At 45.0% G+C, this 24,073-nt stretch overlaps 1 protein-coding gene across 1 annotated transcript in view; it reads left to right on the top strand.

Annotated features, from left to right (window-relative positions):
* The first annotated feature begins 1,196 nt into the window (after nucleotides 1–1,196).
* The window catches only part of Kif6 (kinesin family member 6), a 317,253-nt gene continuing 294,376 nt past the window's right edge, over nucleotides 1,197–24,073 (top strand). The window contains exons 1-3 of the mRNA XM_028882504.2: nucleotides 1,197–2,184; nucleotides 8,548–8,657; nucleotides 14,234–14,308. Coding sequence (XP_028738337.1) covers nucleotides 2,119–2,184; nucleotides 8,548–8,657; nucleotides 14,234–14,308 — 251 coding nt within the window. The 5' untranslated portion in view covers nucleotides 1,197–2,118. The remainder of the gene's footprint in view (nucleotides 2,185–8,547; nucleotides 8,658–14,233; nucleotides 14,309–24,073) is intronic.

Genomic DNA, 24,073 nt, shown 5'->3' with positions numbered 1-24,073 from the left:
GTTTCCAGTTTTTGGCAATTGCTAATGAAGTTGCCACAAACATTCCTGTCTAGATTTAGTAGGAACTCTAAGGTTGCTTTTAAAAGTGATGTGTCCATCTTCTTGTCTCACTATGGAACTTGAAAGTTCTAGATACTCTGGATCTGTGGCAACACTTGGTACTGTCGATATCCCTTTCTTATTTCGATGTGTGTAGTGGTGTCCCATGGGGGTTTTAATGACATCCACCATCCTCTTTATGTATTTATTTGCCAGCCACATAATCCTTTTCATGAATAAAGTGTTTCCTCAAATGCTTGTGCCATCTTTTTAAAAGTCGAATAAAAAAGATTTATTTATTCATGTATATGTGCATATATGTGAGGGTGCCTACAGAGGCCAGAAGAGGGCGTTAAATCCAGGGAGATGGAGGTGCAGGTGGTTGTGAGCTACCAGACATGGCTGTTGGGAATCAAACTCCACTCCTTGGGAGGGAGCAGCATCGATCATAACCACTGAGCCTTCTCTGCAGAACCCCAGTTTGGATCTTTTCCCTTAGGATGCTGGGGACTCAAACCCATGACCTTCCACATGCTGTGCAAGTCCTCTGTCACTGAGCCATGTCCCCAGCCTGGGTTCTTTGCTTGTCTATGACTGGATTTTAAAGTGGGTTTAAAAACGTATTCTAGATGTCCTTCATTAGCTATACGTTTTGATAAATAAGAAGCTCTCCATCTGTGGTTGGCCTCTTTATTCAATTGCTCAAGAATGTCTTCTAAAAAGCTCTTTATCTTGGAACTAATTGTAGATTCACACTTGTAAACATAATAGAGATAACTGTGTGCTCTTCCCCCAGTTCCCACACCAGGAACGTCTTGCACAACTAGATAGCTCAACATCAAGACCAGGGCAGCAACCCTGAGAGCATCACCAATCTTGTTCCTTCTCACTTGACTTGCAGGCTTTTTCTGTCTATTTATTCTCTTGCCCTCTCTGCCTCCGTGATGACCTCTACTGGCCTCATCTCTGGAATGTTGTCATCTCAAGAATGTTGTATAAGGGGACTCATATACAGTATTTAACTTTTTTTTAATGCAAGGGGTTCATTCAGGTTGTAACATATTATCAATAGTGCCTCCTTTGAAGGCGGTATTCCAAGTTTGCATAACTGCTCATCAGTTAGGGTCCATTACCAATTAAGCAAACACACACAGATTTTCTTGTGAACACAAGTTTTTATTCCTCTGAGACAAATTTTCTCAAAGTAGCTGGACCTTCTGCTTTCTGGGAAGGCAAAAACAAAACACACACAAATGGGAGGTGGAAATGGAGGTGCACTCAGAACTTGGGGTTCTGAGGAAAAAAGATGGTGAGGTGGAGGCCATTATAGGATGCACAGTGAGATCCTGTCTGAAAACGTCAACAAAAACGGTCACACTTTCAGAGTGGCTGTACCTTTTACAGCACCCACCTCACCAGTAAGCCACCAGACTCTTCTCCTTGGCACCTGGATATATACATCACAAATTTCCCAGCCACTATCGATCTGAGCCACACTGATGTTGGGTTTTAATTTGCATTTTCCTGGTGAGTGGAGGTGGGACACGTTTTCAGACGCTGTCTCCCAGGAGCTCTTCATTTCCAGACGTTCACACGGGAAGCAGTCTCTTCCCAGGGGACTCAGCACCGCCCTTGCCCTTCGGTTGTGATTTTCTGTTGAGAACCTGCCTTGTCACACGATGATTTCTAAGTGAATTCAGAACAGCTTGGGAGTCACAACCAAAAAAGGCCTTTTCTTCAATGCGTGATAAACGGCAGACTGACTTCACAGAGACTTAAAGGAGTTAAGGAATGAGGAAGGAGTTGTTAGGAAAGGGGCCAGACTGGGGGTTGCCAACCCTTTAACTCAAGTCCCAGGAGCTTCTCCCCCACACATGCGCAGCGCCCCCTGCTCCGTCCCGCCCCTAGCCCTTCCTCTTAGTCCATGACCAATTAGGGTGGAGGAGGCGGGATCCCGCTGGCCGCGGTGCTGCTTGGGTAGCATCCTTGGTTACTGTTGCTAGGGCAGCGGGTCTCCGCAGGAGGTGGGAGTAGGAAGTTTTGGGGAGGTCAAGGGTCAGTGCGGAGTCTCTGTTGGAGATGGTGAAGCAGACGATCCAGATTTTCGCTAGGGTAAAGCCCTCCGTACGGAAGCAGCAGCAAGGGGTACGGGCCGCGGGGTCGGACGTGGGGCGCGTGGGGGCCCAGCGCGGGGGGCGGGGGCGCGGGACCGCCACGGAGACTGCAGACCCGACGGTGGACAGGGCTCGCTCACAGCCTCAGCCCCGCACCTGGCACAGGTGTGCACACTTGTGCACGTGTACCTGTTTGCACACTCACCTGTGCCGTGCCCCATCCACACACGGGCGCTCCTTGCACTCTTCTAGGCCAGTACCCACCCACCCCCAACCCTGCTTACACAGCTTGGAGTTGGGGATGATGGGTCCCCAATGGGGCAACCGGAGTGCAAGTATTGTAATGCACACTCGTAAGTGGAATCGTACAATTACAGACAAGCGTGCACACGTGCTTTCTTTGGCATGCTACAGCCTGCGGGATATCTTATCTAATTAATTGCTTTGCTGTTCTGCGACGTCCACAGATTTCTTCTTCTTCTTCTTCTTCTTTTTTTTTTTTTACATGCATTCGTAATAGATGTGCTGTGTGTCCCGACACACTCCCCGCCCCCAGAAAGCATTTTAACCGAGGTGTGTGCTAAATAAATCTAGAAGTTTGCAAAGGTTATGAAGACGGAGGTCCCGTCTCTGCCTCCTGGGTGAGCATGGTCCTGACTGTTTGGAGAGAGCACCACCTGCCAGGCCCCCTTTTCAGTTTATTGTTGGTCCTCTGCTGGACTCCTTGTCCTACTTTTACACGTGCAGATGCCCTGTGGTAGGTTAAGTAAGAGGTCAGGGCGCCCAGCTGGTGAGTCGCAGGAACTGACTTTGTTTAATTAACTTAATTTATTGTTTGTTTGTCTTGAGACAAGGTCTCACTTTGTAGTCTTGGCTGGTCTGGAACTCAGTATGTAGACCAGGTTGGCCTTGAAATCACAGGAAATCCACCCGCCTCTGCTTCCTAAGTAATGGGATTAAAGGCACGGGCCACCACCGCTCCTGCCTCTAGTTGAGTTTTTAACTTTACATTCGTACCAAGAATTTTAATTGCTTTTTCACGTTCTGCATTTCCTCTTTCATCTTTCTACCTTTTCCACACAAACCTGCTTCCCAACAAGTCCTCTCCCCCTTTCAGGTCTTTTCTTGTTGTTTGGTTTTTTTTTTTTTTTTTTTTTTTTTTTGGTTTTTCGAGACAGGGTTTCTCTGTGTAGCTTTGCGCCTTTCCTGGAACTCACTTGGTAGCCCAGGCTGGCCTCGAACTCACAGAGCTCCGCCTTGCTCTGCCTCCCGAGTGCTGGGATTAAAGGCGTGCGCCACCACCGCCCGGCTTGTTTTTTTTTTTTTTAAGACAGGGTTTCTCTGTGTAGTTTTCCTGAATCTCGCTCTGTAGACCAGGTTGGCCTTGATCTCACAGAGATCCACCTGGCTCTGTTTCCCCAGTGCTGGGATTAAAGGTGTGTGCCACTGCCGCCCAGCCCAGCCTCCGGTCTGTTTATGTATTTATTTATTTATTGGTGCAAGGTGCCGAGTTTAATTTTAATTAAGGATTTTGAAACTTACATTTTCTCTACAGACAAAACAAAAACCCCAAAGACCTTTTTCCTGACTTCCAAAGTGAGTATTCAGGCAATTTGGTTCATCTTTATGAATGCCTAGAATAAGTGTCTAATTAGTAATGTTTTACTTCGATTCTTTTTCAGTGTTGTATGTATGCAAATATGCAACATTATGGCATCTTATAATTTAGCTTTGGCATCTGGTAATTTATGTCCTTAAAACAAGGAGATTATAATGTCTCTGCTGTCATCATTAGTGGCCTTTATCCCATGAAGATCATTCAGGAGAAGCTGTAAGAAAAGACCCCAGAGAAAAATATTAGTCATTTCAAAAATTTTATTTGTTTTTATTTTATATGTACAAGTGTTTTGCCTGCATGTACATATGTGTACCACATGCATGCAGTTCCTGCAGAAGCCAGAAAAGGGCGTCAGATCTCCTGGAACTGGAGTTAAAATGGTCGTGAGCCCCCATGGGTGCTGGGAATAGAACCCAGGTCCTCTTGTAAGAGCAGTAAGTGCTCTTCACCACCGAGCCATCTCTCCAGCCCCAATATTAGTCATATTTGTTTAAAGAAATAAAACACTAGGGAGAGAACTATGGGCGTCTCTGCTCCTGCCTCTCCCTGCAGTTACCAGCACATGTGACTCTGACCTCTGGATTGCTTGGCAGCCAAAGACAAGTTCTGCTATGGTGAGGACGTGGGCAGGGGAGACCTGGGAGCCTAGAGGCCTTGAACTCCCAATACCCTTGCCTCTACCCCTCAAATGCTGGAGTTACAGGTGTGGGTCACCATTAGAGGCTTTTCCTGTGAAGGTTGACTGTTTTGCTAAAGCAGATGGAGAGCCAGGTGGTCTTTAACTTGTGTTAGATTGTTTCTTCCTCTTCAAATTCAAGAAACTGGGGCAAGAAGGACAAATACAAAGCTATGCTGGTGGCATAGGACTGTAACCCCACCTACTCATTCAAAGCCAACCTGGACAATTTATCCAGACCCTGTCTCAAAAAGAGAGAGCTGTATTGGTATGTGCTAAAGCATTTTGGTGTGGTTGAGGCTCTTATTGCAAAGTTCCATTACACAAGAAATTCAAGTCTATTCACGGTAACAATAAGAACATTTGATTGCACATGTGTGATCCTAGCAGTCGACAGGCAGAGAGACAGGAAAATCCCCTGACTTCCAAGCCAGCCTGACTTGTTCTTTGCCATTCTTGATGAACACAGAATGGGTCGTGTGGTCCTCCAGAAAGTAAGCTCAGATGTCACATCACACTTTCATGATGTCAGGTTGTCATAGAAGCTCATTGTGCTATAAGCACAAGCAGCAGAGGACAGGAATTGACACATACCTAGTTAGTGTCCTTCAGAAACTTCACCCTAGCGGGGTTCTTCTTACTCCTGTAAGCTTCGTGGCTGTCTCTGATCGTGAATGCCGTTTGTAGTACAAAACCAAGAGCAGTCTAAGGCTTCATCCATCTAACTCTTTGATCCATAAAAAAAACCAGTTACACCAGTTTATAGATTAGGCCAGACCTGGTGGCACATACCTGTCATCCCGGCACTCGCTGGTGGTTAGATTAGGGGTGCTGAGCCAGGAGGACTGTTGTGGGTTTGAGGTCAGCCTGGGCTGCATAGTGAGCTCCAGGCAACTCCAGTAGGTATGAGACCCTGGTTTAGTTGTTGTCTTTAAAGGAAACCTGGGTAAGGTGACGCACACCTTTAATTCCAGTATAGGGAGACAGAGGCAGGTGTGTCTCTGTGAGTTCAAGTCCAATCAGGTCTACATAGTGAATTCCAGGATAGTCAGGACTTTACACTGAGACCCTATCTCAAAATCAGCGCGCGCGCGCGCGCGCGCGCGCACGCGCACACACACACACACACACACACACAAAGAGGGGAAGTGTGAAATCCACCCTATTAGCCTAACGTTTCTGATTCAAATGACTTTTTTTTTCTTTTCTTTGGTGGTGGCGGTGCGAGGGTTTGAACTCACGGCCATCTGGATGCTAGGGAAGCACCTGCACTGTGCCACCTCCTAGGTCTCAGGCACTCCCCAATGCCTTGAAGAATGTCTTAAGCACAATGGTGGGAATTCGTTTGCTACCCCAGTCCCCCTTTTCTGATTACTGCACATCGAGAGATACCAATTGTTTGTAAAGATATATTTTTTAATTGTGTGTGAGTGTCTGTGTGTGGGTATGTGCAAGTCAGAGTGAGTGCAGATACCCTCGGAGGCCAGAAGGGAGCAGCAAATCCCCCACAGCTGGTGATTGCGGGTGCTGGAAACCACGCTGTGTCCTCTGGAAGAATAACAAGTGCTCTTAACTACTGAGAGAGCTCATCAGCTTCCACCCAAGATACAGGTTGTTTAAAGTCTGTGTCACCCCTCAGGTTTGTGTATTCCTGTCATACACACTCCTTTTACTCACTATCTGTTAAACTAGCAATGCCCTGCCCCACAGGGTAGATTATTTTTCATATTCTTCTCTCATATATTACATCCTGACCACAGTTCCCTCCCTCCTCTTCTCCCAGTCCCTTCTCTTCTCCAGTTCTCTTACCCAGATCCACTGCTCCTCCATTTCCCTTCAGAAAAGGGCAGGCCTCCCAGGGATATCAACCAAACACAGCATAACAAGTTACAGTAAGACTAGGCACAATCCCTCATATCAAGGCTGGATGAGGCAACCCAGTAGGAAAAAAAAGGGTCCCAAGAGCAAAGAAAAGGATCAGAGACAGTTCCGCTCCCTTTGTTAGAAATTCCACAAAAATACCAAGCTACACAACCATAACATATATGCAGAGGACCCAGGTCAGACCCATGCAGGCTCCCTGATTGTTGGTTCAGTCTCTGTGGGTTCCTATGAGCCCAGGTTAGTTGGTTCTGTGGGCCATGTTCTTGTGATGTCCTCCACCCCCTGACTCTTACAATCCTTCCTCCCCATCTTCCACATGATCCCCTGAGCTCTGCCCAATGTTTGGCTGTGGGTCGCTGCATCTGCTCCCATCAGTTGCTGGATGAAGACTCATGATGATTATGCTAGGTTCTGGTCTAGAAGTATAACAGAGTATCATTACGAATCATTTCATTGACTTGTTTGTTTGTTTATTCATTTATTGCTGGTTGTAATGTCTCTTGAGAGAAAAAAATCTAGTCAGAAGCCTTGAACCCTCAGATGCCCCCCTTTTTCTTCTGCTTTCAGAAATTTTATTTTACAAAATGATTTTTCAACCTGAACTTTTCATGTTTTTTAAGTAAGATGTTTCAGTTAGAATCTGCTTAGGCCAGGCATGGTGGCACATGCCTTTAATCCCAGCCCTTGAGTTTGGTGGCCGCAATAGATGGATCTCTGCCAGCTGGGTCAGCATAGAGAGATCCAAGCCAGTCAGGGTTACAAAGTGAGACCCTGTCTCAAATTAAAAAAAAAAAAAAAAGAATCTGCTTTGGAAATTATTCATACTTTCTGTAAACTTAGGGTTTCCTTGGGTAGGAATATGACTCCTACCCTCTAATCATGCATCTAAATGAGTCTAACTTAAACAGGAAGTCCTGCCTGCAAGAAAGTATTTTATTTCCTGGTGAAAGACAAGCAGTCTTTTTAAATCTTCTTTTTATGGTGCATTACAAAATACTTCCATTTGCATTACATCATCCGTCCCCCACCCCCAAGCACTCTGCAAAGGAGCCTGGAGATTTTGTTTCCCACACTTTATGTATAAGGGACCTTTGATTCTGAGAGCAGTGGCTGGTCACACACCTGGTAGTTGGGTTCAACGTGTAGACTTTAAATTGCAGGGTTTCTTTATAGCCTTGAGTGTTGATTTTCCTGGCCACGAAATAAAAGAGTAGGTGATGGAGACAGGAATCAGAAAATGGACCATTGTCAGGGTCTTAGGGCCTCTATTTCCAATTGGCTTGGAAAGTGGAAGTGATTCTTCCCAGGTCACTTAGTAAGTAGTGGCTGAGCTGTGATGGAAAGCACAAGACATCAAAGACACGCACACATATCTTTTTAAGCCATACAACTTTTCAAATTCCTGAAGCTTGGGATCTGGAGGGATATAACTCAAACTTGGATACCCCTGTTAGCTCTCTGAGAAGGTTCAGACATCACGGCTGGGACTCTGTGTCTGTGGTTCACACTTGCTCAGAAGTGCTTATGGGCTGTAGCAAGAGTGTGAACTTTTTCTCCAGAATGTGGAAGCGGTGCTTAGCATAAAACTTTCAAGGGTCTTCTCAATGACAAGGATGTATTTACACCATAACATTTGGATATTAGATCATCCAAAGATGGTCAGAACCTTAATACAGCATGGTGGTGGTTTGAGAATGTCCTCCATAGGCTCAGATGTTTAAACACTTGGTCTCCGGCTGGTGGCCCTGTTTGAGGAAGTTATGGAGCCTTTAGAAGCTGGAGTCTTGCTGAGGGAAGTATGTCAGTGGGTTGGGCTTTGTGGATCTATAGCCTCACCCGCTCCCCGTTCACTCTCTCTCTCTGCCTCACGTTTGTGTGTGAAGACGTGATCTCTCAGCTTCCTGCTCCGGCTGCCTGCTGTCTGGCCTTCCCCCTGCCACTGTGGACCCTCCCACAGGAACCACAAGCCAAATCAACTCCTTCTGGCATAAGCTGCTTTTGGTCATGGCGTTCTATCACAGCAATAAAAAGTCACTAATACAAGCATCAATTTAAGCCCACTAACAGTTCAAAGAAAAATGTTATTACACTGGGCTGTGATATTTTGTCATAAAAGTACAGTTTTTGTTGTACCATTACCATGCTAATCATATTCAGGTCAGAGGTCTTGCTGGAATTTTACCATTTATATTCACCTATTGTTCTTGTATTTGCAGATTTATTCCATAGAAGAAGATGAAAAATTAACACCTAGCTTGGAAATTCTCTTACCCCGGGATCTGGCGGATGGATTTGTGAACAATAAGCGAGAAAGCTACAAGTTTAGGTGAGCTTGTGTCCTCCTCCCTGTTTCTGCTTCCTCGCCGAGCAAGTGTTTGTCCTGCGTCCGTTTCTGCTGCCGGAATCGCCAGCCCCGCTACTGTGGCAAGCATAGTATGGCCATCTCCTCTGGCACACAGAACTCAAGTGCATTACTGTGCCCAAGACTAAAAGGCAGGTTTCCATGTCTGAGATTATGCAGGGCTGGAGAGACGGCTCTGTCCATAAAGTGCTCGCCTTCCAAGCCTGAGTACCTGAGTTCAGGTCCCCAGAGCCCATGTGAAAGCTGGACAGAGTAATGCACCCTAAGATCCCAGAAAGGGCAAGATGGGGGGCAGAGAGCCCTGCAAGCCCTGGGGCCAGCTCACCTGGCAAAGTTGCAGACCAATGAGAGCTCCATTCTCAAACAGAAGCTGGAATGAACCCTGAGTATGGACATGTGATGCTGGCCTCTGACCTCCACACATACATGCACTCCACCACACACAAATATGCACACACATGAACACACACACACACACACACACACACACACACACACACACGCACACACACACACACACACACACACACACAGATATTAAAGACGTAATACGATTGTAGTCTCAGATTCCAGCTTTAGTGTTATGATTTTCCTGCTCTGTTCATTATGGGTTAGTCCCTGCATGAAGTCCACACATGTGTAATGTTATTAAATGTGAGATGTCCAGTCTGTGTATTAGTTATATTAGTTAGGTGGCTTTATTTATAAATGATATACAGGTCTCAGGTGCACATGTAAATATTCAATATCTGTGATATCCTGTGGAACATCCATTGGAATCATGTCTGTCCTGAAATGAGGTACTCTGTAATGTATTCATTTATTCTGAAAATTCAATATAAAAAATTAAGAGGATATAAAATATCTCAGGAACCTTTTCATCTTGATCTCATATCATAGTGACAAAAATTTGGATATATCAGGTTTAATATATTATTATGATTAATTTCCCAGGCTCCTTTTTTTCTTTTTCTTTTTTTTTTAAACTGGCTGGAACACTTTAAATAACACATATGGATGGTTTTATATTTCTCTTGGGCAGTGCTTAACCATATGGTTCAGGTGAATGTCCCAAGCATCCACCCCTGGGCATTCTTCACTGCCAGCCTGAGAGATGAGGGGTCCATGGGGACAGGAAGAACAAGACCCTGAAATGGAAGAGTGCTTGGCTGTTTGAGGAAAGAAAGAGGACCATGGGGCTTACAGAGCAAGCAAGGGACAGCAGGGGAGAAGACAGGGCATGGGGAAGCCAAATTATAGAGGAGCTTATGAGTGACTGGAACTGTCGCCTCAACTGCCATGGGTAGGAGAATGGTGATGCCGAGGAGGATGGACTCATCACATGCCTGTTGTAGTAGCATGGCCCTTGCTGCCCTTGAAAGTGGGATGGCACTTGATGACCTTGCAGTGGGATGATCCCTGCTGACCTTGCAGTGGGATGGTCCCTATTGACCTTGAGGTGGGATGGCCCTTGCTGACGATGCAGTGGATGGTCCTTGCTGACCTTGCAGTGCACTGGATGGCACTTGCTGACCATGCAGTGGGATGGTCCCTGCTGACCTTGCAGTGGGATGGTCCCTGCTGACCTTGCAGTGGGATGGCCCCTGCTGACCTTGCAGTGGGATGGTCCCTGCTGACATATGCAGCATATACTGTAATGGGGCAAGGGAGACAGGCAGAACAACTGTGGTAGCCCCTCCTCAATGGGAAGTGGAGTGCTGAGAAGTGTCCCTTGTATCCAGTTCTGCATTCATGGATCTAAGCAACCTAGTACTGAATAGAATTAAAACTGTCTGTACTGAACACACACAGACTCCCTTGTCATCGTTCCATAAACAGTATAGTATACATCTATTTACAAGGCATTTGCAATGTATTGGGTGTTGTGAGCAATCTGCAGAATACATGGGAAGAGATGCATGGACTATGTGGAAATGCTGTTATACGATGTAAGAGATCTGGGTCTGAGGGTGCGGAGGCTTGATTCTAATTAATTCTGAGCATTTGGAGGTCAGAGCTGACAGTTTGCCAGTGAACTCATTACAGGTAAAATAGAAAGTGGGGGATCAAGGATGGCGGGGAGTTAGGGACTGAGCATTTAGAAGGATGGAGTTGTCTTGTGGGGTGAGGAAGATTTCAAAAAAGGCTTCAGACAGGAAGGTTAGCCTGTGCAATTGAGATGGGCTTTAGGCGAAACCTACATTGCATCCTAATGAATGAAAGGACGTCTTGGTCATCGGGAACCCATGTTCTGTCTCGGTGTGTTGATGGGCGTGAGGACCCCGAGTCATTTCTTACCCCATGGCCTCAACTTCATCTTCATAAGAGTTAACTGAACTTCTTACAGCAGTTCTGAATTCTAGGATTCTCTTCTGTTCTTCTCCAGGTTGTAGCATGACTCTGTTGTCAAATGAAATGTTTGGAGATGGTGTTACTGATGCTCAGTATACAATTACCTGTTAACTATAAACTTTGATCTTGAAGTCTTTGTTCTGAAGCAGGGAGATAATAGAAATATCTGGATCATTACTTGTCCCACTATTCTTTTAAAGACCAGAAGATATCATTTTAAAATTATGTAATGGATGTAAACGTCTTTTAAATTTGTTTTAACTAGGTATATGTGTATATGTACATGTGTGTGTGCAGGTGCCCATGGAGGCTAGAAGAGGTTATTGGATCCCCTGGAGTTGGCCTTACAAATGGTTGCAAGCTGCCCTATGTGGTGCTGGAAACTGAACTTGGGTCCTCTATAAGAATAGCAGGTGCTCTTAACCTCTTAACCTTAATGGCTGAGCCATCTCTCTACCCAGAATTCAATATGCTTTATGAGTATTGTTTTAAAATTACATTTCAGTCTAATTATTACCTTGGTAGAGGGCTTAGCATGTGGGAGGCACTTGATGCATATTTGTGAAATAGATAAGTCAGTAGGTAGGCTGACCATAATTAACTTTATACAAAGGACTTTTCAGAATATATTCTGTGGGTGACTCAGTGCCATCTTGAAAGCTCCTGGCACCTCTTGCTGTTACAGTAATAGATATAATTTCTAGTACTCAGGGAAGTGGGGTGGAGAATGTCTTATTGCCTCAAGGTCACCAACGACCAGATGAGAGAAGCCAGAGAGCCCTGTTCATAGGCAGCTTCCCAGAGACCCTGCTGGAAGTCTGTAATCCACCTCCAGCATAGCTCAGTCAACCATGCTCCTTAGAGCACACTCATGCATGGTGGCCACTGGCTATGTATTCTATGAACCCCTGTGCCATGCTGGTGTTCAGATCTAAGGCTGTGGTTTACCTATAGGTTTTGAAGGGGTGATCCAGGCACACCAACAGTAAATGCTACCACCTCATACCTGCTGTTGCCTCCTAAGTCCTGGGACCAGTGGTTCTCAGCCATTGATTGTGACTCCCATAGGGTTGAATGATCCTTTCATCTGAGACCATTGGAAAACACATATTTACATTATGATACATAACAGTGGCAAAATTACAGTTATGAAGTAGCAACAGAATTATGTTATGGTTGGAGGGTCACCACAGCATGATTAACGGGTCTCAGCATAAGGGAGGTAGAGAACCACTGCCTTAGACTATCTCAGTGTAGAAGTCACCTTTTGCTCATCTCAGTGAAGGTTGATAAGCCCTAGGGGTCCTTTGAAGTTAATATTGGTCTGTGGTGATAAACATCTTTCTATTTTGTATTTCTAATCTAGCTCTGGGCATTCGTCTGAACTTGTCAGTAATAAAAACTGTCTTAGGTGTCCTGCAGTCTCGCCACTTCAGGTGAATATGGCCAGCGACTTGTGAGGGCAGGCACGTTAGCCAGAGGTCCAAAGGCACCACAAAAGCTGCTTAAGATGCCCTCAGAAATTCCACTTGAGAGTTTTTACTTTAAAGACTATATCTTCTCCAATTTTATTTTAAAAAATGTTAAGTGACTGGGAAGAGATCTCAATTGGCAAAGTGCTCACTTTGCAAGCACAAGAACCTGAATTCAATCCCCAGAACATACATTTAAAAGCCAGATGGGATGGCATGCTCATAATCCCAGACCAGGGGGACAGAGACCCCTGGGCTTGGTGTCCAGCCAGCCGAGTCCACTTAACGAGCTCCAGGCCAGTGAGAGCCTCTCTTTAAGACAAAAGGTGGATGAAACCCAAGGAAAGACACCGAGGTTGTCTGTTGACCTCCACAAGCGTGCACACGCGCACCCCCCTCCCCCCCCACACACATGGGAGGGGGGAGGGGAGAGAGAGAGAGATGTTTAAATGCATGGAAAACATAAGAACAGTGCTCTGTGGAAGGTCCTCTTTTGCGATGTTTCAGTGGTTGCTGTTAGCACCTCACCCCTCTACAGGAGAATACTGTCTCGCCTGAGTGTCTTGCTGTGCTGGTGATCCTGTACCAAACTTAAGAGTGATCCTGCAAGGATGGAGTTCTCTGTCAGCTCCCAGAACTCCTGTTCCTGCCGTCCTGATGGAGACCTGGCTTTGCAGGACAGATCAGTCTTTTCTGACTTTTGAATCATGGGGAAGAAAATGAGACAACAGTCCCCAAAGCTGGCATCACTGTCATAGAAGGAGGCATCTAATGCATGTGCAGTAACTGCAGTTTAAATGCCGTACATTCAGGGATCATGCAGTTCACGCTTGCAGTCTTTCCTCACAGGCAGACATCGGAAGCCCAAGGGCCTTTTATACCCCGTTCTTGGGTTTCCAGCCCGTGCCGTTCTGGAGGTTTGACTCTGATACCAACCACAGATACTGTCCTGTTGTGGAATGTTTGTTCAACTAGGCAAAGATGTGTTACATCTGTTTATGCTGCGTTTGCTTAACTATGTAAAGATGAGTTTCTGTTTTACCTTGCCTACCTAAGGCACCTGATTGGTCTAATAAAAAGCTGAACATCCAATAGCTAGACAGTAAAGGGATAGGCGGGACTGGCAGGCAGAGAGAGTAAGTAGGAGGAGATACTATCTAGGCTTGAGAGAGAAGGAGGGAGAAAGAGAGGGAATGCCAGGGGCCAGACAGACAGACACAGAAGAAGCAGGAAAGGAGGACATACAGAAGGAAAGGTAAAAAAAAGAACCCGAGGCAAACTGTAGATGAAGAGAAACAGGTTAAATTAAGTTATAAGAGCTAGCTAGAAGCAAGCATAAACTAAGGTTGAGCATTTATAACTAACAAGAAGCCTCCATGTCATGGTTAAGGGGCTGGCAGTCCGAGAAAGCCTGCTACGCTGTCCTTCTTGAGAGCTAAAAGCACACAGTTATTATGTGGTTCAAAGCTGGTGTGATTCTTTCAGAGGGGGACAATTGTACAGATCTTGTCAAAGCCATATTGTTTACTCACCATTTGTGAGCAAGAGCACAATGACACAGTGTGAGGGGCTGACAGGGAAAACATTGTGTTACTTAGCTAAGCCCAGTGATGTCAGCGTGGGGTCATTTACAAACGTGTTTATGAAAACAAGATTCATTAATCCAGTAGTGTTTGAAGGCTCAGCTTTGAGATAATTACCATTTTCACATTGCAGATTTCAAAGGATTTTTGACCAAGACGCAAAGCAAGAGATCATTTTCGAAATCATTGCCAAACCAGTTGCTGAGAGGTAGGATTTCCCAGACTCTGGTCAGCGGGCTCATGGCTTTTCATCTGTCTTCAGGCCTCGGGTAATGGTGGTAATTTGCTTCCTTGTATCCATCATGCACTCTGGCTTCAGGGTGTGAAACAGTGATAGCATTAATTATTCATATCAATAGCTGTTTGTTTGGACTGTTTGATTGTGAGCCTCAAAGCAGCCCAGAGATGCAGACCGTCCAGTGTGGGCTGGAAAAATGGCTCAGTGGTTAGGAGAACTTTCTGTGTTTGCGGAGACCAGGGTTGGGTCCCCAGCACACACATGGCAGCTCACAACCTCCTGTAACTCCAGCCCCGGGAATCTAACCCCTCCTTCTGGCCTCCAAGGGCAACCACACACCTGTGTACATAGTAACATGCAGCTACATACACACAAACACATAAAGAAATCCTTCAAAAGGTTCCGTAAAACAAGGATTGTATAGGCTGACACTGCTCAAGGTGGGGTGACTACTGGTATTGGAAATTAAGATGGATTTTTAGCTATTATTTCAATGTACTTTCCTTGGTTCAAAATTTCTTTTATTATTACTATTATTATTTAATTTCCATGTGTGCCTGTGTGGTATATATGTGTGTGTTCACGTGTGTGTTCACGTGTGTGTGTGTGTGTGTGTGTGTGTGTGTGTGTGTGTGTTTGTGTGGATGCACTTATCTATGCTTGAGAGTGTGGAAACTAGAGGTCACTGGACGTCAACATGGAGATGTCTATCTCATTGGCTTCTCTGCCTTATTTTTTTAAGATAGAGTGTCCGACTGAACCTGGAGTTAAGCATTTCATCAAGAAAGCTGGCCAGTGAGCCCCTAGGAACCACTGCTCCCTTCACAGTGATGGGCTGAGAGCAGACACTGCCGTGTCTGGCTTTTCACAGGAGTGCTGGGAATCCGAACCCAGGTCTTCGTTCTTATGTGACCAGCAAGCACTTTACGCAGAGTCACTTCCTCGGCCCCTCGGTATTTCAAACAAATGACTAGATGGACAAAGAATAAGGTTAAAAATGACACTCAGGAGGCCTAATGATGGTTGGATCTGCTCTAGCTCAGGGACCTGTCAAAGCTTGGTCCTCACTTTCTAGAGCCGTAAGTTTCAGGATAGCCAGACAGTTCCAGACTGGTGAAGAATGAAATTTGCACGATGATACTAGATAATCAGATGCAAACATAGTGATGTGTCTTAGCAAAGTCTCCTTGGGTCTGGATCAGTGGTTCGTTCTCAACCTGTGGGCGGCAACCCCTTTGGCAAACCTTATCTCCAAAAATATTTACATTACAATTCATAATGGCAGCAAAGTTACAGTTAGGAAGTAGCAATGGAGTAATTTTATGGTTGGGCATCACCACAACATGAGGAACTGTATTAAAGGGTCACAGCATTAGGAAGGTTGAGAACCACTGCTCTAGACAGTCATGGCCCTTGGCGAACAACTCGTCCTTTGTGGGGAATCTCACTGGGAGCCACTGCCAATGAAGGTTGCTCTCTGATCCCAGAGCCATTGGAATGGTTCCATGGCCATCCGTCTTTACAGCTAAGATGGAAAATATCTCTGCTAAATGAGCCACCTTTCAAGTCTACCGGTTCGTGTCCCTTTCTGTGGACACTGGGAGCCCACTGTTGCTCTTGTCCCTCGCATTTCCACAGTATGGATCTTGCCTAAAACAAACACTTTCCATTTCATAAGTCTTCCTTCACTGAGAAAATACAACCAAATAAGCTTCAAGTATTTCTTCTATAACCACAACCACGAAACCTTTGTTTGGATTCAATTCAGGTTGTCCCTAGTCAGACATCAAACATGGCTGGAATCCACTCCTTTTAGTAATTGTTGGATTAGGTTATTTTTCAGAGTTTTAGTCTGGCATTTAATTTTAAAAAGTTGTATTTATGTGTTTGTGTATGAATACACACGTGTGTGTAGGTACCCACAGAGGACAGAAGTGGACATTGGGCTCCCTGGAACTGAGGTACGGATGGATGGTTGTGAGCTACAGTGTGGGTGCTAGGAACCAAACCGAGTCCTCAGCAAGAGCAGGACATGCTCCTGACCCATGAACCATCTCTCCAGCCTCTAGTCTTTGTTTTATTTTGAAGCTTCCTTCACTTGTGGAGGGAAAGGTGTTTCTGTTTCCTGAGAGTTGCGTCTTCTCCTTTCCTGACTCTATTCCCCTTTTTGACTCTGTCAAATTACAGTTTATCTTACTGTCCTTCTGAAGACTAATAGATAATGAAGGCCAACAGAAGCAATGGCTTCTGGGAACCCCTTCCTGCACAGTGGGTAGTGATGGGCAGCAGCTGGCAAGACTTGCTCTGGTGCTGGGATTTGTAACGGACTGTCCATCGCACAGCCATACTTGAGATCCGCGTTAACTAGCTGGGTGTGGCTGGGGACACAAGGGAGTCTGTCTGTCCACCTCTTTGTCACTTGCAGAACCGAATGTCTTCAGCTGGAGCATGAGCTCGCTTGACAGAATTTCTGTCCTCTGAGTTTTGGCTTCCCTTTTCTCCCCACCCTTGAGTTATAGGTCAGAATTTATGGCATACCCTCACTAAACAGCAACCAGATTGGCTTAGGGTCGTCAGATAACAGTAAGACTACATTTACGTGTGCAATGGAGTGCTTTGACCACTTCAGAGCGCTGTCCTGTGGACTCTCACTCGACTCATGAAGGAATCTCGCGGGGTCTCAGATACGATAACTTCAGGTGAGAAACCAGGACGCTGGGTATTTGATGGACTTTTGCTAGACCACACAGTTAGGAAGCTGTGGATGTGAGCCGAGAACAGACCCACCTCTCCCCTGAGTTGACCTTCCTGTTGCTTTAATCGCACTTAGCATCTGTCACCCTTGCTAACCTCATGGGTGTTGTCATGTTACTGAAAGGTCATTTTGTCCAACCTCATCCCACCTCCCTCTCAGCCTCATTCAACCACGTTACTCGACTCTGTGCCCCTGGTAGACTAAGATGCGCATTTATCTGGGACAGTCTGTATGGGGGTGGGGAAGCAAATTTCCTGTAGCTTCCCATTTCCTGGATTTTCCTTCCTGTGATCCAAGTGTGCACAGTCTCTGACGGCCCCATAGCTCACGCACACTAAGTCACAGTTCTGTGCACTCAAATGTTAGTTCTTTTATTTGCCCCTAAAACGTATAAATAGTGTCAGAAGAAAAGAATTAGACCATATAAATTAAACTTTAGTCATCACTCATTCAGTGAAATTAATTAATTAGTTGATTAATTAATAGTTCATTTTAAGACAGAGTCTCACTACGTAGCCCTGGCTGTCCTGGCACCCTCTCTGTGGATCGGGCTGGTCTCAAACTCAAACATCTGCCTGCCTCTGCCTCCTGAGCACAGGATTAATGGTGCGCCTGGCACCATGGAGTAACTACTAACAAAGTGCTCATGATGTGTCAGGCCCAGACTATAATCCTAGCTTTTGGGAGGCTGAAGCAGGAGTTCACGACTTGAAGGCCAATGTGATCTTTCAGATTGAGAGACATACACATATGTAGATAATTAAAAAGAAAACAGTAAAATCTTACAAAAAAAATTAGCAAGTCTCTTGGTGTGTCGCCTTCCTAAGGCGGCACACCCTGGCCACCCTTGTAAAATCTGCATGCCCTCCCTCAAGGCCATGGCGTCCCTGATGCCTCCCCACCCTGGTGTCCATTTCAACCGCTGCACTTGTCCCCTGAAGTGTCTTTTCCTTGTGCATTGTGTCTGTGTTCCCTGTCTGTCGCCTCTTCTGTCTGCTCCCTGGGGATCTGCAGACGCCTGTCACAGGCACCTCAGTGGGTATCCAGCAGGTATCTGTGGAATTAGTGACGTCTGAGTTGCTAGGTAAACAAACAGTTTCTAGTCCAGCCCAAAATGTACACACAACAGCAACAAAAGGCAAATCACATTCTTGATTCTTTAACATGTTCACAGCTAATGCGTTTGTGTCTTATTTATTTTAAATAACAGAAATTCCCATGGAGGAGTCATGCACTCGCCATGTGCCCCTCAAGATGTTTGGTTATTGTTGCACGTTTTGAGCCATGAAGGACTTTCAGAATGCTGAAAACTTGGTTGTAAAAATGAAAACAGCTTAAACAGACCTCCCAGTTGCTTGATTCATACATACTTGTTAAGAATATTGATTTCTAGGCTGCAGAGATGGCTCAGTGGTTAAGAGCACTTGCTGTTCTCGTAGAGGACCAAAATTCACTTCTCAGCATCCACCCGGCACCTCACAGCTGCTTCTGATTCCTGCTGGGGGAATGTGCCCTCTTCTGGCCTCTTTGGGCATTGCACTCATATGCACATACACAGATGCACATACATACACACAATTAAAAATAAATATTTATTTAAAAAGGACATTTATCTCTTCTGAGGCCCCATTTTGCCTCCATCTTAGTGTTAATAAGTACGGTGTGGTTTTGCTGGAGTGATGTCACTTTTCCAACTTTGGGCCCCTAGCTGGTTATGTTAGGTTTATTTTCATTTATAATGAAGTATCCTTTATCCATGGCTCTTTAGAGATTCACACACAGAGACACTAACTTGTGTTCACTCCCAAACAGTAGAATTCAGAAATCAGCATTTCTTTTTTCTCTGATATAACTTGCTATTACTTTATCATCACCTAAGTTTTCTTTACCTTAAGACAGAAATGAGATCATTATTTTAGCTAGGAAAAAAAATCTTCTATATACAAAAAATAAAACAAACAACAACAACAAAAACTGAACTGTGGGCTGGGGATATAGTTCCATGGGAGAAACTTGGCTATCATATATGAGGCCCTAAATTCAGTTCCTAGCAACACACACACACACACACACACACACACACACACACACACACACACCTGTTATGTACTTTAAATATACAGACTTGCATTTGTTTATGTATGTATGTGTGTATGTATGTATTTGTGTATGTGTGTGTATATGTGTGTATGTGTTTGTGAAATGTGTGTGCATGTATATGTGTGTTTGTATGTGGGGGGTATGGTGTAATGCACTTGTATGTATGTGCGCTTATATGTGAGGGTACACATGAGTGTGGCGTTAGAGAGTGAAATCTGGTGTCATCTTCTTGCTCTCCATGTCACTTTTTGAGTCTCTCACTGAACCCAGAACTAACCTGCTGGCTAGACCCAGGTATCCTCCTGCCTCAACTCTACCCAGCACTAGGATTGCAGGCGCACCCCCCCCCCACCTGGCTGTGTACATGGATGCTGTGGATCTAAACTTAGGTCACCACGCTTGTGTGGTGGGTGCTTTGCTCACTGAGCAATCCCCCAGCCCTCCAGGCACGATTCCTTAGCAGAGGAGATTGTACTGAAAGCTGTCACATTGTCCCTGTGTCTGGAAAAGCAGACGTTAATATCAGAACAACCAAATCTGGATTTCCAAGGAAGTCACCAGAACAATGAGTTGCATAAATTGCTTAGCCAAATTTAAATATGGATTTGATGTCAAAAATTCGATTAGTAACTTTAAAAATAATTAAAAGAATCGGCGTAGTGGCTCAAGATTGGAATTTCGGTGTACATGTGACTGAGGCAGGAGGACTGCCTCAAGTTCAACCCCAACCTGGGTTGCATAATTCTAGGTCACCCTGGTCTATATGGAGGTCCTGTTTCAAAAAGCCCAACGATTGATAACGGCAATAATAATAATGATAGGTGAATGACGGCAGGAGGAGGGACATCTGGGCCGTTACACCTGGGCTTCAGATTGACAGGCGGGGAACAGAGAAGGTCAGAGCCTCATCTCCCCAGCGAATATGACTTTGTCAAGCTGACAGTTGACATTAGCCGTTACACTAAGGTTGGAAGTAACTACGGACCTTTAAACTCCTCGCATCGAGTGTTATCTACCAGTGGCCTGAAGGTCCCCATACCCACTCGCTCTGAGACTTCTCAGTTGCATCCCACACTGACAGCCTCTGTCACTGACTTCATTTGGAAGGCATCAGATCAGAAAGCCCCTCACCCTCTGCCATCCAACCTACCCCCAACCCCCACCTCCTGCTCGCCTTCCTCTTCTGTCCATCATCTTCTGTCCATCATGTGTCTGTCCTTCCCCCGCTCGCCCTTCCTCTTCTGTCCATCATCTTCTGTCCATCATGTGTCTGTCCCTCCCCGGCTTGCCCTTCCTCCTCTGTCTAAATGGCTCTTACCTACATTTACTGAAGCAGTTTCTGCCTTTGGTGCTGTTTACCTCTTCTAAAACTTCCTGTCCTGTTTCAAGTCCAACTGGTATTGTAAGAATTAATAAGCAGTAGCATTGGAGGGCCAATTAAATGTGAATTGCATGTAAATACTAAAAATTATTCAGTTTGTATCTGAGATGCAAAGTTAAATGGCCACCCTGCATTTTATTTCTGACATCTCTACTCTCCACTCTTGCCCTGAGATCTTGTCTCTATGCATTTTGTTGTTAACATTCAAATCTGCGTCAGTGGGCTGAACTGTGTAGATAGTGTCTTTGTTCCAAGACTGCGTCTCCCTTTACCTGCAGCTTCTTCCATCTGTCCTCCTCTTGGTTTCCCAGCCCGACTGAGTCTTCATCTCCCTGTCCATCCATCCCTGTCCCAGGAAAACAGTATTTATGCTTGTCGCTTTGAAGTTAGCTTGCGTCCTTACCCTCTTCCTCAACATTCAGCCCAGAACTTAAGTTTGGGTGGAGACCTCATGCAAGGTCATATAGCCGACTCTGAGAGTTAGGGGGAAATTGGCAACAGGAAAAGATCTCTGAGTGCACCACAACCAAAAATTAATTAGTTAATTGAAAATCCGATGTTTAGTGATTCCGATGTGTTTCTGGCAGTGTTGGCCTGTGTTACATTTCAGGAATTCACTGCAGCCACCAGTGTTATATCCCAGGACTTCACTGCAGTCACATGTGCTGCATCAGGTAACTGCTGTGCAGCCTTTGGTCTGAACACACAGCATGATCTCTCTACACCGTGTATGCCTCGAGGCCATTCATTGCCAGCAAATGCTGAGATCAGAGACTATTGTAGGTTATAACTGTAGTATTTTAACTGAGTATACAAAGCTTTCTGCTCTTATAAAAACATAGTATTTTCATTACTGAAAATAAAGTCTTTAAACCTTTTCCAATTCTCATTCTTCAGCATGGAAGAAGTGAGCATTTGTGTGCTATTGAATTAGATTTGAATTTCATAAAAATAAGTCATTAAATGAATTTTAGCTAGCGATTAGGATCAAATTTCCCACAATTTCTAGACTGCCTCTAAACATACATCTGCCATTTTGAACTGCATATTTATGCAGAGTGGTATTCTCAGCATTGATAGTTCTCAAGTCAATCAATGTACTGAAAACTCTGAAAGCCACTGAAGATCTCTATCTCGAAGTGCCAAATACCCAACCAAGAGATAATCATTATGTACAATTACACAAGGGCATCCTTTCATTTGTATGCAAATATGATTTTGCCTTTAATAAATAGCAAAATTGTATTATGCCAAATAATTGCTCTTAATTTAATTTGTGGAGCCTGTTGAGGAGGCTCAGCATGTAAAGGTGCTTACCCAGCAAACCTGGTAGGCAGCATTGATCCTCAATCCATGTATGGAAAGAGAGAATTGATGTGACTCCGCGAAGCTTTCCTCTAATTTTCATACTCAGGACGCGCGCACACACACACACACACACACACACACACACACACACACACTCATACTCACACACATAAATCATGAACATGATAATAATAGTAATAAATAAAATGAGTTATCAGTAAATGCTTCATTTTATACTTTTTATTAACTTAAAACAGTGTTTTTGTTAATTCTCTGATTTCTTTCTATTATTGAAGATAGAACTTATCATGTAGTATACTCTGATACAGTTTCTCCCCCCCCCCAGTATTTTGTTAATTCTTTGAGAATTTCATGCAGTGTGTTGTGATCATATTTGCTCCCTCTCCCCAGCTCCTCCCAGAACCCCCCTCTCCACCCTCAACTCCAACCTACCCAACTTCAGTTTCTCTTCTCTTTTGTAAAAACCCCTTGGTTCCAGTTTGTGTTATCTCTATAACCCGAGGCTGTACAAACTGCCTGGGTCAAAAGGAAACTGGAGTGGAAACGTTTGAGAAGTTCGGATCAGTCGCTGTCCTGGAGGCTCTCCCCTCACCGTGCACTTTCTCTGCCCTTGCCATCTCTTCGGTCCCTCTCTTCTCTGCCCTGCTGTCCCAGACAGGCTCTCCCACGCGGCCAGGGTGCTCGCCTGCCTGAGCATTCTCTTTTGTACCGGTTGCGTCGTTTTCCCTTGCACGGGCGCAGCGGCAGCCCTCACCCCAGGGCTTTCCCGGACGGACGCCCTTTGCCTGTTCCTCCGCAGCTTGCCCCATCGCTTTACGTGAGCGTTACCTTGTTTTCGGAGCACACATGCCCTCAGTGTGAATCATGCCAGACACTCCTTTGAGTCGGCTCTGGGTTTTGTCCTTATGGTTTTTTCAATTTCATTGGTATTTGCTGCAATAGCTCTTTTCATTTCTAATTTTAATAACCTGGGTCTTCTCTTTCTCTTGGTTAATTTGGCTAAGAATTTGTCAGTCTTATTTATCTTTTCAAAGAACCGACCATTTCATCAATTCTTTTGTGATTTTGTCTTGCGTGGGTTTTTGTTGATTTTCTTGTTTTTATTTCACTAATTATAAACCCCGATTTTGGTTCTCTTCCAGTTTTTTAATTTGTTTTTGGAGAGGTCTTGGGAGTAGAGATGATATTTCATTACATGCAAATATGATAGTCTCAAAAATAAATTCATTTGAGAAGCTATTCTAAGTCATGTAAACATGACTCATGTAATCATTGGCTTACAAGTTACAAGGCAGAACCTTTGTTCCGATCATTGTATTAGTAGATGCTACCTTACAAAGTGTACCTAATTAAAAAATTAGAATTGTCCTAACCATACAAACCTCCCACGGGGAATATGACTGAGAATTGGGTGTGCTTATTCACAGGGACTGGGAAGCCAGACTCTGTAGAATATCCTTCCCTTCTTCCTCACCCTTCTTCGAGTCTGTGACGGAAGCCTGCGGATTGCGCATGCGTCTCAGAGCTTACCTGACCACACTTCTTCCATGGGCTTGGCTCAGAGGCAAAGTGCCCCAGCAGCTTCTTAGGAAATGCAAGAATGGCCACTGTTGGCTCCTGTAATACTTTCTCTTCTCCAAGACCAGAATAAACAGAGCAATGAGTTCCCCGTTCCTGGCGTAGGTCTAGCAACAGGAAGATCAGGCTGTGTTGACTGAGCGGCTGTGTGGCTGGGTGCATCTTTACGATCTTTAGGGTCCATGTGACATAGCAAAGGCAATGCACGCCTGCTCAAGTTAAGATGCTTAAAGCCAAGCGGGGTGGTGGTGCACACCTTTAATCCCAGCACTCGGGAGGCAGAGCCAGGCAGGTCTCTGTGAGTTCGAGGCCAGCCTGGTCTACAGAGCGAGCTCCAGGACAGGCACCAAAACAACACACAGAAACCCTGTCTCAAAAAAAAAAAAAAAAAAAAAAAAAAAAAAAAAAAAGTCCTTAATAAATCCTTTAAAGAAAAGATGCTTAAAGCCATCATGTGATTTCGGTATGTTAAAGCTGAAGCTGGTCTGTTCGTTTGTGTCACTGGATTTGCTACCTGGGTCCCAGTCCCCGTTTTCTCTCCCAGCAGGCTGCTCTGTGTGGCTCCTCAACAGCTCTGTCCTCTGAATCCCCA

Source organism: Peromyscus leucopus, chromosome 16_21 (assembly GCF_004664715.2).
Source record: "Peromyscus leucopus breed LL Stock chromosome 16_21, UCI_PerLeu_2.1, whole genome shotgun sequence".
Classification (NCBI taxonomy): Eukaryota; Metazoa; Chordata; class Mammalia; order Rodentia; family Cricetidae; genus Peromyscus; species Peromyscus leucopus.
Note: the sequence above shows the minus strand (reverse complement) of the source record. Positions and strands in the feature narration are given on the sequence as shown.